This window comes from Ovis aries, chromosome 7 (assembly GCF_016772045.2).
Source record: "Ovis aries strain OAR_USU_Benz2616 breed Rambouillet chromosome 7, ARS-UI_Ramb_v3.0, whole genome shotgun sequence".
Taxonomy (NCBI): domain Eukaryota; kingdom Metazoa; phylum Chordata; class Mammalia; order Artiodactyla; family Bovidae; genus Ovis; species Ovis aries.
The window spans coordinates 26,859,077-26,875,255 of NC_056060.1; the positions used below are offsets into that span (position 1 = coordinate 26,859,077).

Genomic DNA, 16,179 nt, shown 5'->3' on the forward strand with positions numbered 1-16,179 from the left:
ATAAGTAATAACTTTGTGAAGAATCTCATTCAGATGCCTATATTTAAATAACCTTTGCTACGAAATGTTTTCCATTTCTTATATTTAAAATTTTTTTTTCATAAACCAAATTTTAATAACTGCTGTCCCATAACTGATCATTTTAAAATAGTAAGTAAAAACTACTAAATTGCGCAGGATGCCTTCCAGCTGTGGTCTGTTACCTTGGTAAGTGGTGAACAGGGAGAGCATGTAGGGAGCACTAACGACTGTGCTCTTCTGAAAGGTTCTGTGTTCTTTCGCTTCTGCTGGACTTATTCTATGAAGTAGATAGGCTTAACTCTTATTTTACAGATGAGAAGGTTTAGTTAGCCTTACTGAGGTCACAGAGCTGATGAGTTGTGGAGCTGCATTTCAGGCACACGTCTCTCTCATTTCCTTTCCCTTGTACAGTTTCAGCTTCCAAAGACCCACAGGTAACTTACACCACGCAGGGAACATACAAGTGTCACAGATCCTTCTTGAAGCCTAGAGTTTCTTCCCTTTACTTCCTTCAGCTCTAGTTATTGGAAGATCCACTCTGAAAAGAGTAAACCGACTTGGGTTTCATCTCTCTCTCTCTCAATATATAACTGAGAATAATGAAGGAAACTATGTAAGTCACCAGCTAGTTGTCAGCCTCTAAGGATTGGGAAGTTTGCTAAGATGATTCTTAATTGCCACCCCACTTTTCTGTGCAATTTAGAAAAAGAGTTTAATCTTCTCATATTGCCTATTAGACAAATACACAATGGCTTCTCAATGTTTAAATAATATATGCTCTAACTTTGCAAGCTTTGTGATATTAACCACTGTGTTTAACTCTTTAACTGTCTCAGTTTATGATGCAGAGCTTCTTATTTTAAGACCCTGGCCCCAGGAGTGCCTTAGATTTCAAATGTCACATATGCTTTTAACAGAATTATTCCCGTTTGGTCTTGGCATACTGGATAAAATGCCTCTTTTTCCAGGCATTGCATTATTTCGGAGTCATTTTGAATGAAAGATGTGCAGTGCCCTGTGAAAGGCTATGTAAAATATTTGGTCTAAATGTATCTCATCCAAATAAAGGCAACACAGAGTGTCACAGATGAGAGAGACAGCTAATGACACTGTTGATTTTGCTGAGCATGTCGTGCCTGTGGTCCTCTGTTGTTCCTCACAAAGTTTCCAGTGCTGGTTTTTATCTCCTGCCTTCATGGTGATAATCCAGTCTGTGGAGCAAGCTTTACCCGTGTGTTTTGCTTGAGCCCTACCATAGTGTGGGCACAGACAGGGTTTTGGTGCTGAGAATGCTAAAGAAAAGTGGGAGTGCTAGAGCTGGTCCCCAGAGGAATAAGGAACATTGATTTAATGTCTGCAAGTGTTGTGAGAGGGTTTTAATGAATTGGAGTCAGCAGTGCAGTTTAGTTTTTGAAATTGTTTTTACTGCTTTGGCTTCTCTCCCCTAATTCAGTGCTGAGTCATGATTCATTCCTATAAGGTTACTTTCCTTCCAAAGAGCTCAAGGCACTTTAATAGTGGATGTTCATGATCTTGATATCTGCCCAGAAGTAGGCAAATAGAGAGTTGAAACGATGAGTAGTTGGCAGTGGTGGTGGAACTCGTGTGTCCCCTCCATCTTCGTCAGAGCTGCCTCCTCTTGGCTGGACTTTGGACAACTCTGATTTCTTTTCAGGTCCGTCCCTGTAGGAGTAAATGCCTCAGTGCACTCTGTAGAATGTTCCTTTTATTCCAGCCTCACCACGGTGTCCCTGATACAGATCTCCTTCTGGCAGAATGAGTAAGGCTCCTTTTGGTGAGTTGGGCATTTACGAGATGAGGTGCAGTCAGTCACCTTCTAAAATCCTGGAGCAGAAATTCCTCTAGTGTCTGTGAGAAAGGAAGCCTCTGCTGGTGTCACTTTAGCCACGGGACAGGTAAATAGGCACCAGTGCTGGGAGCATGATCTTCAGGCCCCATAACTAACGTCCATCCGCTTTTCTCCTGATTCTTAGAGCACCAGGCCCAAACTTTGCAGATACTGGATATGTGGCAAATGGGTTTGCTTTGTATTATTTTTTTGTTTCTCTTCTGATCTTCCCTGGGACTGATTTCTAAATAGACAACTCAGTAGTCTTCCGACAAAGTTCCCAGCCAACTCACAACTGCCCACTTTCTCTGTTCTTACTACCAGGAGCTCCCCATTAACAGATCTCAGAGAAAAAGAAGGAAGGTGTGCCTCCCACAGAGGCCAAGGGGACCCCTGGAAGTGACTCATTTTAATAGGCAGTACCTTGCTTACTCGGGCTTCCCAAGTGGTAAAGAGTCTACCTGCCAGTGCAAGAGCCGCAGAAGATGCAGGTTCGATTCCTGGGTCGGGGAGATCCCCTGGGGTAGGAAATGGCCACCCACTCCAGTATTCTTGCGGGGATAATCTCATGGACAGAGGAGCCTGGTGGGCTGTAGTCCATAGGGTCATAAAGAGCTGGACACGACTGAAGTAACTGAGCATGCGTGTACACCTTGCTTACTAAGCATAGGCTTCTAATGCTTAAAAAGAGGAGTCCTAAATGTAAAGTTGTGTTTATAATTTTAGATACCTTTTAGATTATAGTAATTTAGTCATTCTAAAAGTGTATTGATTTTTAAACACTAAAAAAAATACATAGATGATTTTTAACTGGTAGCTTGACAGGGGTAAGAATATAACTGACACTTTTTAGTATCTAGCCAAAATTCTTTCACTTCTAAAGCTAAATTGCTAATTCCGAGGAACAGTGTGCTGACAGTGCCTGCAATTAAGAAGCTCTCACCTTTGTAGATGACAATTTTGTATCTTCCAGCAAGTGTTATTGTTAATGGGAAGAAAAGATTCCTGCTTTCTGGTTCAAACCCTGAACTAGTAACATATCATTATTCATTCATGTTACTGTTAGTGTATTAATTCAGTGTAAAATCATTTTATAGTAACAAATGGGCAAATAGTTTATTTATGTGAGAGCTCTTACTTCGCCTCCCATGTCCCCTAAGTATTCTACTTTAGTATTTTTCTCTAAATTGCTTGCCTGTTGCCTAGCTTTCTGCCTCTCTCTAAAGTAGAAGGTACGAAATGTCTTCTTTGTTCCTGGGTAGGGAAGTGAAGCTGTTTCTACTGTATGCCTTCTTGAGGAATCTGGAATTTTGCAAAATCACACACTAAAATAATAAGGCTTAAGGGAAAAACAGGTGTAGGACCTGGCCACTCAGAACTTAGGCAGGTTTGTGACCAGATAACTAACTGCCTCAAGCGCCAAAAAAATAAGTACTGCTTGGGGAGGTCATTTGAGGGACAGCCCAGGAGGCAGCTCAGAGTGGTGGCAGGCTGTTGGAGAGGATAGTAAAAATATGCGAAGCGCGTTAGTCCTGCAGCATCTTCAGAACTCAGCAGGCATTGTGCGAGGGACACGAATCACGTTTCAGATCTCCAGCATTGTCACTCTAGACCTACAGGACTGCTCCTGTCTCAGCTGGTATCTCTTCCCCAGCAACAGTCCTCTGCAGGAGCTGGGCTCTTAACCTCCTGAGTTTTGTCCATTAACTGGATTCTTTGTCTTTTAAAAACATTGACTTGTATACAGTAGCTGGTATATGGAAACTGAGTAAATGACCCTTGAATGAATGGATAAAACGTGGTGTAGGGACTTCCCTGGTGGTTCAGTGACTAAGAGTCCACTCTCCGAACTTTAGGGGGCTCAGGTTCAATCCCTGTTCAGGAAACTAGATCTCACATGCCATGGTTAAGAGCCCACACATGGCAACAAAGATATGGCTTGCCTCAATGAAGACCCATCATAGCCAAATAAAATTCTTTAAAAAACCAAAACCCATGTGGTCTATACATAGAATGAAATGTTACTCAGCCTTTAAAAGAAAGGAAATTCTGACACATACTACAACATGAATGAACCCCGAAAACATGCTGAATGACATAAGTCACTGAAAGGGACACACATAATTGTGCTTGCATGAGGTCCTTTGAGTAGTCAAATTCATAGAGACAGAAAGTAGAATGCGGGTTGCCAGGGGCTGGGGAAGGTGGGAGTGGGGCTCATTGTTTAACAGGTACAGAGTTTCGGTGTGGGAGGAGAAAAAAGTTCTGGAGACGGATGATGTGATGGTTGTATAACAGTGTGAATGTACTTAATACCACTGAACTGTGCGCTTAAAGATGATCAGAATGGTATGTTTTGTGTTGTGTCTATTTTACTATTTTAAACATTTTTAAAAGTTGATTGATAAGGCTTACATTGTAGAAGGTGAGCAGTCTTTTCATCTGCTGTGTTGCGGCTGTTTCTCTTCTGTTGTCATCTGTCTTTTGACTATACAGATGCTTTACATGCGGTGGCGTCATAGGCATTTTGTATCATGTTTATAAAGGCCATCTTCACCCCTGAGTTATAAAAATAAGTTTTACCCATGTTTTCTTCTAACGCTTTCACCTTTTTAAAAATCTTGTAATGTTGGGAATTGAGAGGTTTAGGGGAGTGCAGCAAGTGCCTCATTACTTTCAAGGATTATCAGGACCTGAGAGGAACAACCTCTGCTCTCCGATGCTTACAAACAGCTGAATTTAGACTTGTATACCCTTGGGTGCGACCGGCACACTTAGCGCAGCCGAGAGGAGCTACCCCACATCTGAGGTCAGGGGCAGAAGCCGGGAGGACCATGCCTGAGGGGTGGCAGCCAAGAGGAGTTACCCAGCGTCCGAGATCAGGGGCAGTAGCTGAGAGTGCCAGACTGTGACGGTGCAGGAACGGCCGAGAGGAGCTACCTCACGTCTGAGGTCAGGGGCAGAAGCTGGGAGGACCCCATGCCCGAGGGGCAGTGGCCAAGAAGAGCTACCCCATGTCCGAGGCCAGGGGCGGTGGCTGGAAGGAGCCATCCTGCATCCAAGGAGCAGTCTAGAGGAGCTATTTCCCATGTTCAAGGTCAGGAGGGGCGGTGGTGAGGAGATACCCCTCGTCCAAGGTAAGAGAAACCCAAGTAAGACAGTAGGTATTGCAAGACGGCATCAGAGGGCAGACACACTGAAACCATACTCATAGAAAACTAGTTAGTCTAATCACAGTAGGACCACAGCCTTGTCTAACTCAATGAAACCAAGCCATGCCCACGGGGCAACCCAAGACGGGCGGGTCATGGTGGAGAGGTCTGACAGAATGTGGTCCGCTGGAGAAGGGAATGGCAAACCACTTCAGTATTCTTGCCTTGAGAACCCCATGAACAGTATGAAAAGGCAAAATGATAGGATACTGAAAGAGGAACTCCCCAGGTCAGTAGGTGCCCAATAAGCTACTGGAGATCAGTGGAGAAATAACTCCAGAAAGAATGAAGGGATGGAGCCAAAGCAAAAACAATACCCAGCTGTGGATGTGACTGGTGACAGAAGCAAGGTCAGATGCTGTGAAGAGCAATATTGCATAGGAACCTGGAATGTCAGGTCCATGAATCAAGGCAATTTGGAAGTGGTCAAACAGGAGATGGCAAGAGTGAACGTCGACATTCTAGGAATCAGCGAACTAAAATGGACTGGAATGGGTGAATTTAACTCAGATGACCATTATCTCTACTACTGTGGGCAGGAATCCCTCAGAAGAAATGGAGTAGCCATCATGGTCAACAAAGTCTGAAATGCAGTACTTGGATGCAATCTCAAAAACGACAGAATGATCTCTGTTCATTTCCAAGGCAAACCATTCAATATCGCGGTAATCCAAGTCTATGCCCCAACCAGTAACACTGAAGAAGCTGAAGTTGAACGGCCCTATGAAGACCTACAAGACCTTTTAGCACTAGCACCCAAAAAAGATGTCCTTTTCATTATAGGGGACTGGAATGCAAAAGTAGGAAGTCAAGAAACACGTGGAGTAACAGGCAAATTTGGCCTTGGAATGTGGAATGAAGCAGGGCAAAGACTAATAGAGTTTTGCCAAGAAAATGCACTGGTCATAGCAAACACCCTCTTCCAACAACACAAGAGAAGACTCTACACATGGACATCACTAGATGGTCAACACCAAAATCAGATTGATTATATTCTTTGCAGCCAAAGATGGAGAAGCTCTATACAGTCAACAAAAACAAGACCAGGAGCTGACTGTGGCTCAGATCATGAACTCCTTATTGCCAAATTCAGACTTAAATTGACGAAAGTAGGGAAAACCACTAGACCAGTCAGGTATGACCTAAATCAAATCCCTTATGATTATATAGTGGAAGTGAGAAATAGATTTAAGGGCCTAGATCTGATAGATAGAGTGCCTGATGAACTATGGAATGAGGTTCGTGACATTGTATAGGAGACAGGGATCAAGACCATCCCCATGGAAAAGGAATGCAAAAAAGCAAACTGGCTGTCTCAGGAGGCCTTACAAATAGCTGTGAAAAGAAAAGAAGTGAAAAGCAAAGGAGAAAAGGAAAGATATAAGCATCTGAATGCAGAATTCCAAAGAATAGCAAGAAGAGATAAAAAAGCCTTCCTGAGCGATCAGTGCAAAGAAATAGAGGAAAAGAACAGAATGGGAAAGACTAGAGATCTCTTCAAGAAAATGAGAGATACCAAGGGAACATTTCATGCAAAGATGGGCTCGATAAAGGATAGAACTGGTATGGACCTAACAGAAGCAGAAGATGTTAAGAAGAGGTGGCAAGAATAAGAACTGTACAAAGATCTTCATGACCCAGAAAGTCACGATGGTATGATCACTTACCTAGAGCCAGACATCCTGGAATGTGAAGTCAAGTGGGCCTTAGAAAGCATCACTACGAACAAAGCTAGTGGAGGTGGTGGAATTCCAGTTGAGCTATTTCAAATCCTGAAAGATGATGCTTTGAAAGTGCTGCACCCATTATGCCAACAAATTTGGAAAACTCAGCAGTGGCCACAGAACTGGAAAAGGTCAGTTTTCATTCCAATTCCTAAGAAAGGCAATGCCAAAGAATGCTCAAACTACTGCACAGTTGCACTCATCTCACATGCTAGTAAAATAATGCTCAAAATTCTCCAAGCCAGGCTTCAGCAATACGTGAACCGTGAACTTCCAGATGTTCAAGCTGGTTTTAGAAAAGGCAGAGGAACCAGAGATCAAATTGCCAACATCTGCTGGATCATGGAAAAAGCAAGAGAGTTCCAGAAAAACATCTATTTCTGCTTTATTGACTATGCCAAAGCCTTTGACTGTGTGGATCACAATAACTGTGGAAAATTCTTCAAGAGACAGGAATACCAGACCACCTGACCTGCCTCTTGAGAAACCTGTATGCAGGTCAGGAAGCAACAGTTAGAACTGGACATGGAACAACAGACTGGTTCCAAATAGGAAAAGGAGTACCTCAAGGCTGTATATTGTCACCCTGCTTATTTAACTTCTATGCAGAGTATATCATGAGAAACGCTGGACTGGAAGAAGCACAAGCTGGAATCAAGATTGCCCGGAGAAATATCAATCACCTCAGATATGCAGATGACACCACCCTTATGGCAGAAAGTGAAGAGGAACTCAAAAGCCTCTTGATGAAAGTGAAAGAGGAGAGTGAAAAAGTTGGCTGAAAGCTCAACATTCAGAAAACGAAGATCATGGCATCTGGTCCTATCACTTCATGGGAAATAGGTGGGAAACAGTGGAAACAGTGTCAGACTTTATTTTTTTGAGCTCCAAAATCACCGCAGATGGTGACTGCAGCCATGAAATTGAAAGACGCTTACTCCTTGGAAGGAAAGTTATGACCAACCTAGATAGCGTATTGAAAAGCAGAGACATTTCTTTGCCAACAAAGGTCCGTCTAGTCAAGGCTATGGTTTTTCCAGTGGTCATGTATGGATGTGAGAATTGGACTGTGAAGAGAGCTGAGCACCAAAGAATTGATGCTTTTGAACTGTGGTGTTGGAGAAGACTCTTGTGAGTCCCTTGGACTGTGAGGAGATCCTACCAGTCCACTCTGAAGGAGATCAGCCCTGGGATTTCTTTTGGAAGGAATGATGCTAAAGCTGAAACTCCAGTACTTTGGCCACGTCATGCGAAGAGTTGACTCATTGGAAAAGACTCTGATGCTGGGAGGGATTGGGGGCAGGAGGAGAAGGGGATGGCAGAGGATGAGATGGCTGGATGGCATCACCTACTTGATGGACGTGAGTCTGAGTGAACTCCGGGAGTTGGTGATGGACAGGGAGGCCTGGTGTGCTGCAATTTATGGGGTCGCAAAGAGTTGGACCCGACTGAGCGACTGACCTGAACTGACTGACCCTTGTCAGTATGGTGGGGTGAGGGGAATGGAAACCACAGGGCAAGATAAAAGCTGTGCTTTCAGGGTGGGCCACTGCATAAATGATGAGGACGCTCACAGCATGTTGGCCTAAAGCACGGCTACATTTCCTTCATTCCGGATGGACTGGGTTAGCAGAAAAAGGTGCAGAGGTTTGGCCTTGTCCCTTAAGAACCAATGTATCATTTAAAAAGCATAATCCAGTTTGGAAGCAAGATAACTTTGGTACCTCAAGCTTTCCTATGAGGTACCCCTTATCCCCAGAGCCTGTCATGATCATGACCTTAGGTGTCTGCCCTTGAAACTTGCAGTGTCTGAATGGGGAGAGAGGCAGATGGCCTCCAGTTCCATCATCTGAAGGCTTAATTTTAAGGAGAGACCAGCCCACTTGGTGCCTCGTAGGTGTCAGCAGAGAATTGGTGTTGGGCGAGCAGCGGTACATTCTGCTGATTCCTGGAATGCTGTAATACAAGGCTCTGTGGTCCTGATGCTGATGGGGAAGACACTCCAAGTCCCTCATCATTTTTCTTATCATGCATGGTTTGGTGGGGAAAGCTGTGAACTATCCAGAAGAACTTGGTCCTTAGCTCTGTCATTAACAGTTGCTTGAGTTTGGAAAGTCAGTTGACCAAAGTGGACCTCATATTTTATGTCTGTAAAGTGCAGCAGTTGAATCAGAGGATTGTGAAAACCTCGGGTGTCTCTGATACTCTTTGGAATGCGTCGGCGTGGAGGGCTTCTCCTTTCTGGGGCTGAATGTTTCATCTCCTCCTTAGTGTTTGTCTTCCCTGCACTTGGCCCACCCCACCCATCTGACAAAGCAGGAGGACAGACACCCGTGCGCTTGACTCCAGGTCCAGTCAAGTCAAAGGAAGCAAGCACCTACTCTTAGATAACTGAGTGGCTTTGAACTCGGCCTTAATCATTTTCTTTTTGTTAGGACAGCTACATTACAAAAGTCAAAGTTAACAGCTTAATATAAACATGCCTTTGTGGATATAAGGACAGTAATTCACGTATAGGAGATACTCAGACAATCTAGAAATTAGAAAGAAATGTGGGAAGACAGTGTGCTTACTAGCGTACTAAAGATACAGAGGGTGTTGTTTCACCGGGCTCGGTGCTTTGGGTAGATTGGGTCCACGGGTGAGTTTTACTTTCCTCTAGCTGGGAAGAAAGAACTCCTGGAGATGAGTTTGGATTTGACATTGGCAGGATGGGACAGATCGTGACGGTAGAACTGCAAAAGTTTAGTTAGCACGGATACATGTCAGATCCTAGAGTAGGTGTGTTGCCTATATTACCTCTCATCCTACAGGATGAGTGTGATCATCCTCACTTTTTTCCAGTGAGAAAAACAAAGACCCAGATATGTAAATAACGTCAAGATTTCACAGCAAATAAGCAATGAAGAGTAGTTCTTTCTGACCTTAAAGTTCATATTGTTTTTATGTACCATGTGATTTGTAATTAAAAAATACATATTTGATTTTCCTCCCTGTTCCTGGCACAGAGCTCCTAAAACTCCTGGAATCTCCTAAGCAACTGAGAGCCAAAGTTTTTCTTTTGTTTATATCAGTGAGATGGCTTTCAGACCCCACCTAAGGATAGTCGCTGGTTGCTAGGAGTACCAACCCTGTGATTAGAGGGTTGGAACTTTGAGTCCACCCTCCTGACCTTTGGGGAGGTTAGAGGGAGGGACGGTCGAGTCTGTTGCTAATGCCCAGTGATTTAATCAACTGTGCCTATGTAATAAAGCCTCCCTAAGCTCCACCAAAATGAGATTCAGGGAGCTTCCAGGCTGGTGAACACTTGGAGGTGCTGGGAGGATGGTGCTCCCAGAGAGAGCCTGGAAACTCCAAGCCCTTTCTCCATACCATCTCTTCCATCTGCTTTGATCTGTAGCCTGTATCATATCCTTTTATAATAAGCTGGTAAATGAAAGTTATGTTTCCCTGAGTTCTGGGAACTGTACTACCAAATTAATTGAATCCAGTGGAGCAGGGCGGGGGGAGGTCATCAGAATTTCCAGTCTATAGTGGGTTGCTTGGAAGCACAGGTGACAACCTGGGCTTGCAGCTGGACTTGTGTGTGTGTGTGTGTGTGTGTGTGTGTGTGTCTGTGTCTGTGTCTGTCTGTCTGTCTGTCTGTCTGTCTGAGGGGACAGTCTGGTGAGCTGTGTGTGTGTGTGTGTGTGTGTGTGTCTGAGGGGACAATCTGGTGGGCTGAGCCCTTACCTGTGGGATCTGATGCTGTCTCTGGGTACACAGTGTCAGAATTATGTTGAGTGGTAGGACACCCAGCTGGTGATGCAGAGAATTACTTGTTGTGGGGAAAAACCTCCACATATTTGATGACTAGCAGTGAAGTGTTTTTTCTAAAGGTAAAGAAAGATGCAAAAGAGAATGGGATTTTTCCCTATATAGAAAGGAAAACAGCTGAGTTTTTCCTTGACAGTCATTCTTTTAGAACAAATGAGCATCTATTCACTGCAAAGAGTTAATATTATATATATATATTTTTTTTCCCCTGAATCTATTCTCCTTACATAGGATAGTTTATATTTACAAAGTATAACTATGTTGTTATAGTTTATAGTTATCTATAGGAAGACGGTAAAGCATGTGTCTACAATGCGGGAGACCTGGGTTCGATCCCTGGGTCGGGAAGATCCCCTGGAGAAGGAAATGGCAATCCACTCCAGTACTATTGCCTGGAAAAATCCTATGGAGAGAGGAGCCTGGTAGGCTACAGTCCATGGCGTCGCAGAGTTGGACACGACTGAGCGACTTCACTCACTCACTTACTCACTCATAGGAAGTTTATAGTTAGATTATATAATGCCCCAAATACCCAAAATTAAGTAGATCAAGATACTGTATCAATCAGGGTCTTAGTTGTAAGGAATAGTAACTGACTTAGGCTAATTTAAAGCAGAAAAGGAGTTTATTAGAAAGGTACTGGCAGCTCCCAGACTCTCTGGAAGGGGCTGATAACCAGGCCCGGGGCTAGAGGGCCGGGAGCAGGGCCTCAAATTACCCTGCAGAACTGATGGAGCTGCTGCCACCGCGCCGAGGGACTCTGTGACTTGCACCACCGACACCAGTGTTGCCCACACCAGGCACTGCTCTGTCCTTCTGGAGCCTGGTTATAGTTGTGACCACCCAACACTAATAATGGGTTCTGAATAATGGTCCCTTATCCTTGTCACTAGCTTTTGATTCAAGTATTGGGATGAATATTTGTGATCAATGTGGCCTTGTTTACGTGCCTATGTTTTAGAGAAGTAAAAATGGAATAGCTGGCATTTTCTGCTTTGATTGTAGGAAGAAGATAGTTTATAAGGAAGGGGATTCAGATCTGGTCAAATAGGTGGCAGTGCTTTAGCAATTCTGGGAGGTTGTTGGGGGCAAATATCATCCAACGATAGAGACAGCTAAAGATAAGGACATAAGATTCAGGCAGAAATTATTTTACTTGAAATGTAAAAGCAAGCACAATCTGGATTCAGAGAAAACAAAGCAGTATTAACTGTTCACTGAATAGATAGAATGTTATGTTCATGCAGGGGAATATTTGGCATTAAAAAGAAGTGAAGCCCTGGTATGTATTATAATTTGGGTGAACCTTGGAAACATTGTGCTAAGTGACAGCAGCCAGAGTCACAAGAGACCACAGATTGGTTCCTTTTACATGAAATCTCCAGATTAGACAAATGCAGTGAGAGAAAATGTAGTAGTTGTCTAGGGTTTGGGATATAGGGAAGAAATGGATGTGACCACTTATGGGTACAGGTTTCCTTTTATGATGATGAAATGTTCCAAAATTGATTATCATGATGGTTGCACAACTGTGTGAATATTCTGTAAAAAAATGAAATGTGCTTATTAAGTAGGTGAATTGTATAGTATATGAATTGTATCTCAAAACTGTTGAAAATGAAGTGGAAAAATTTAGAAAGCAAGGCTCTCAATTGAGGGCAGAAAAGTCACAAAAAATATGAATCAATGGCTTATCCCTACATGATTTCCATGGTAGGAAAGGCATGAAAAATATGAATCAGTGGCTTATCCCTACATGATTTGTATTTGCTTTTGAAGTCCAGTTAGAGGGACATACTCAGATTTCTTTGGCTCACCACTTCTTTCTCCCTAGCCCCAGCCTGGGCCATCTGTGTGAGAAAGGGAGAGAGACGTCTTACAGTTCCTACTGAGGAAGATACGGTAAGCTAGTCACTGGTAATGCAATTGACTGATGCTGCTGTTTGTGAAGTTGATCGATTAGGAGTTAGAAAAAGAATTTGATTTAAGCTTTTTTATTTAAAAGTTTATATTTTTATCATTCTTTTACTTTATAAAAGATCTCTATCACTTGTAGCTGAATGTGAAGCTTTAGTCCTTAGGAAAATTATGTTGTGGTGGAAGAGAAATAGGACACCAAAATGAAATGATATTTTAAGTAACTGATTCAGCTATATAATCAGATTTTTTGTATTTAAAATAAATAAAAATGTTTCTCCATCTACTTTGCTGTACTAGAGTTGCTCTGATCTCAGAGAATTGAAAACATTTGAAAGCTACACAATATAGCTTTGTGGGAGAGGTGACCTTCTAAATCCAGAGGGTTTCAAGGACTCTTTTCTATAGAGCAATTGCAATTACATAATCCTAGAAGAGGGCTTACAAGAAGTGGGGGTTGGCGGGGAGAAGGTTCTTAAATACAGATATGGGATGCTAGACAAGAGGACAGGCAGTAGTTGTGACCTTGGCGTTCCCCCTGTGAATTTCAGCAGAATTATTGTCAGCTAGATCCTTTACTCTGTGTGCTTGTTTGCACATGACTTTCTCTCTGTTTGTAAAAAATAACATAGCTATGGCTTGAGGATCCTCAGCTTTGTAACTCAAAAGAATGAGTTGGTTTACACTCCAGAAATACTCCTTTGGAGAGAGGAATTACCTACAAAAATTGTTCTCCTCTGAGTTGGAAACCTTACTAAATTTTGTTTGCTAGCTTGCAAGTTAATACTAGAGAAGGCTTTTACTGAAGCAAATAGTGTAAACACTTTTGAATGAATGTTGCATTTTCAAGAGGAAACTTGAAACATTTCAGCAGATGAGTGAAATAGACTACAGGTAGTCACAATGTTTGGGGCCCTACAGCTGTTTCTAATTCTGATATTAGATGATAGCCGAATAAGTAGGGAAAATTCTTAGCCTGGGATCAGTAAGTGCTACCTGAGTGATATGAACAGTCCAATAACTACTCAGTGGTAAAGAATGTACCTACCAGTGCAGGAGAGGTGGGTTTGATTCTTGGGTTGGGAAGATCCCCTGGAGGAGGAGATGGCAACCCACTCGAGTACTACTGCCTGGAAAATTCCATGGACAGAGGAGCCTGGTGGGTTAGAGGAGCCTGGTGGGCTAGAGGCCATGGGTTGCAAAGAGCTGGACACGACTGAGTGACAAGCACATACTACCTGGGCGTGATATGAACCGTCCAGTGAATTACTTTGCAAAGTCTCCTGTCATGTTACGTGAACCTCTTCCATGTGATAACCAGGCAGTGGTGATAAAAGAGGGCTCTTTCTACCATTTTTTAGTCCCTTGGTGGCCCCCAGGCATCTCCTGAGTGTAGTAAGACTGCCCATTTTATTTGTGTATTTATTTATTCAGGCTTGATTGACTCTTCGTTGAGGCTTTCAGGCTTCGCTCGTTGTGGAGCACAGGCTCAGTTGCCCCGGGGCGTATGGGATCTTGGTTCCCCAACCTGCATCCCCTGTATTGGAAGGCAGATTCTTAACCGCTGGACCACCAGGGAAGTCCCCAGGCTCCTCATTTAGATATCTGACCACTTGCTACCTGGTTCCCACCTACCTTTTCAGTGTGTCACACTTAGAGCTAATGCTTTCACCAAACTGGCTTCCTCTCTGCTTATCCACCCTTTCTTGCCTCTGGTTTAAAACATCATAGCATTTCTTCCCTTAACTTACAATGTCCCACCTTTCTGCTGCATATCTGCTGACACAAATCATACTCTGCTGTTCCAAGACTGTCTCAAACACTGTAATTCATATACTGTAAAGCCCTCTCTTAACTCCACTAGAGCTTCTGAATGAAAGTACTTTATACTTCTTATTGTATTATTTGTCATATTTTGCCTTGTTTCATAACTACTTGTGAGTGTTAGGAATTGAATTGTGTCCCCTCGGAAGATATGTTCAAGTCCTAACAGCCACCCCTCCCGCCACACACACCCAGTACTGGTGAATAGGACCTTATTTGGGAATAACGTCTTTGCAAATACAGTTGAGTTAAGATAAGGTCATACCGCTTTAGGATGAGCCCTAATCTAATGAGCTTAAAAGAAGAGGGGAATTTGGACACAGAGAAGGGAGACACAAGGAGGGAGGCCGGTGACCACAGATGCAGATGTTGGTGTGGTACAGCTTCAAGCCAAGGAATGCCAAGGACTGCCAGTAACTTCAGAAGCTAGGAAGAGGCAGGCAGGCATCTTCCTCTAGAGCCTACAGAGAGAGTGTGGCCGTACAGCCTCTCTGAAAGAATGCATTTCTGTTAAGCCACCCATTCTGTGCTCCTGTCGTGGAAACTGAGATTCCGAGAAAGGTCTGAGAGTGCCTCAGTGTTCTGGAACCAGTGTTCTCTCCTTCTGGAAATGTGATAAGATCCAGCAGCTTCTTCCCAGTTCTCTACCCTTAGGAGCTGGTGAAGAGCTATTTAAAATTCTTGGCATTAGGATTGTTCCTTCTTTCCGCTCTTTTCTGTGGGAGAAACCTTGAGAAGGAACTTGGTATCATTGGTGAAACCCTATTGCCATGCTCTCTCCCAACTGCTTCTTCCATTTATTTTACATTTAGTGGAAATCAGAAGTAGCTGCTCAGAGGTGCTGCTGAGCGTAGAACCTAAGGGGTGCCTGCCCATTGCTGCAGTTCCTCCCATCAGCTCGGAAACATCTCAGACCATTTTCATTTTCCTAGTAGTGGTGACCACAGTTTTTATTCAGGAAAGATAAAGTGCAAAAAGAACAAAAGGAAGTTTCTGAAGAATTTATATTAGCTCATTATGTATGGCAAAACATAGTTTAAAAGTAGAAAATCTTCTGGAAAATACTGCTTAATCATACAAGTAGGACTGGTATTTGCATGAATCTTCTATATATTAAGGTTTCTAAAACTTGCTTATTAATAACAAGTAGAATATTTTATTTCTTTTAAACTATAGTTGATTCACAGGAACTATATGTTTCCTGTGTAAGCAAAGTGATTAGTTACACATTCCTACAAACATCCATATGTATTATTTTTCAGATTATTTTCCATTATAGGTTATAACAAGACATTGAATATGCTTCCCTGTGCTGCACAGTAGGTCCTTGTACAAGTGGAATATTCTATTTTTTTAAAATTGTGTTTATTTTTGGCTGCACTGGTCTTCATTGCTGCATGAGAGCTTTTTCTAGTTTGCTGCGAATGGGGGCCCCTCTCTAGCTGTGTTGTGTGGGCCTCCCGTTGTGGCGGCTTCTCTCGCTGAGCAAGGACTCGAGGCACGCACAGCTTTCAGTCCTTGTGGCTCTTGGGCTCTAGGGCACAGGCTCGGTAGTTGTGGCATACGGGACTAGTTTGCAAGTGGAATATTTTAAAGCTGTGTTTTCTAATAAATATTTTAGTGTTTTTCCTTTTTAATGATTCCCCCCCCACAGCTTTCTTGTGAATATACTTGTATATATTTAAAGTGTGCAATGTATTGATTTTGCTGTGCATAAACATTGTGAAATGACATCAAGATGATTAATATATCTATCACCTCGCATAGTTTGCTGTTTTTTCCACCCCCCAATGGTGAGAACACTGAAGACTACTCT

At 43.0% G+C, this 16,179-nt stretch overlaps 1 protein-coding gene across 1 annotated transcript in view; it reads left to right on the forward strand.

Annotated features, from left to right (window-relative positions):
• Positions 1 to 16,179, forward strand: part of AVEN (apoptosis and caspase activation inhibitor) — a 193,212-nt gene that overhangs the window by 130,503 nt on the left and 46,530 nt on the right. The window contains exon 4 of the mRNA XM_042253120.1: positions 12,457 to 12,524. Coding sequence (XP_042109054.1) covers positions 12,457 to 12,524 — 68 coding nt within the window. The remainder of the gene's footprint in view (positions 1 to 12,456; positions 12,525 to 16,179) is intronic.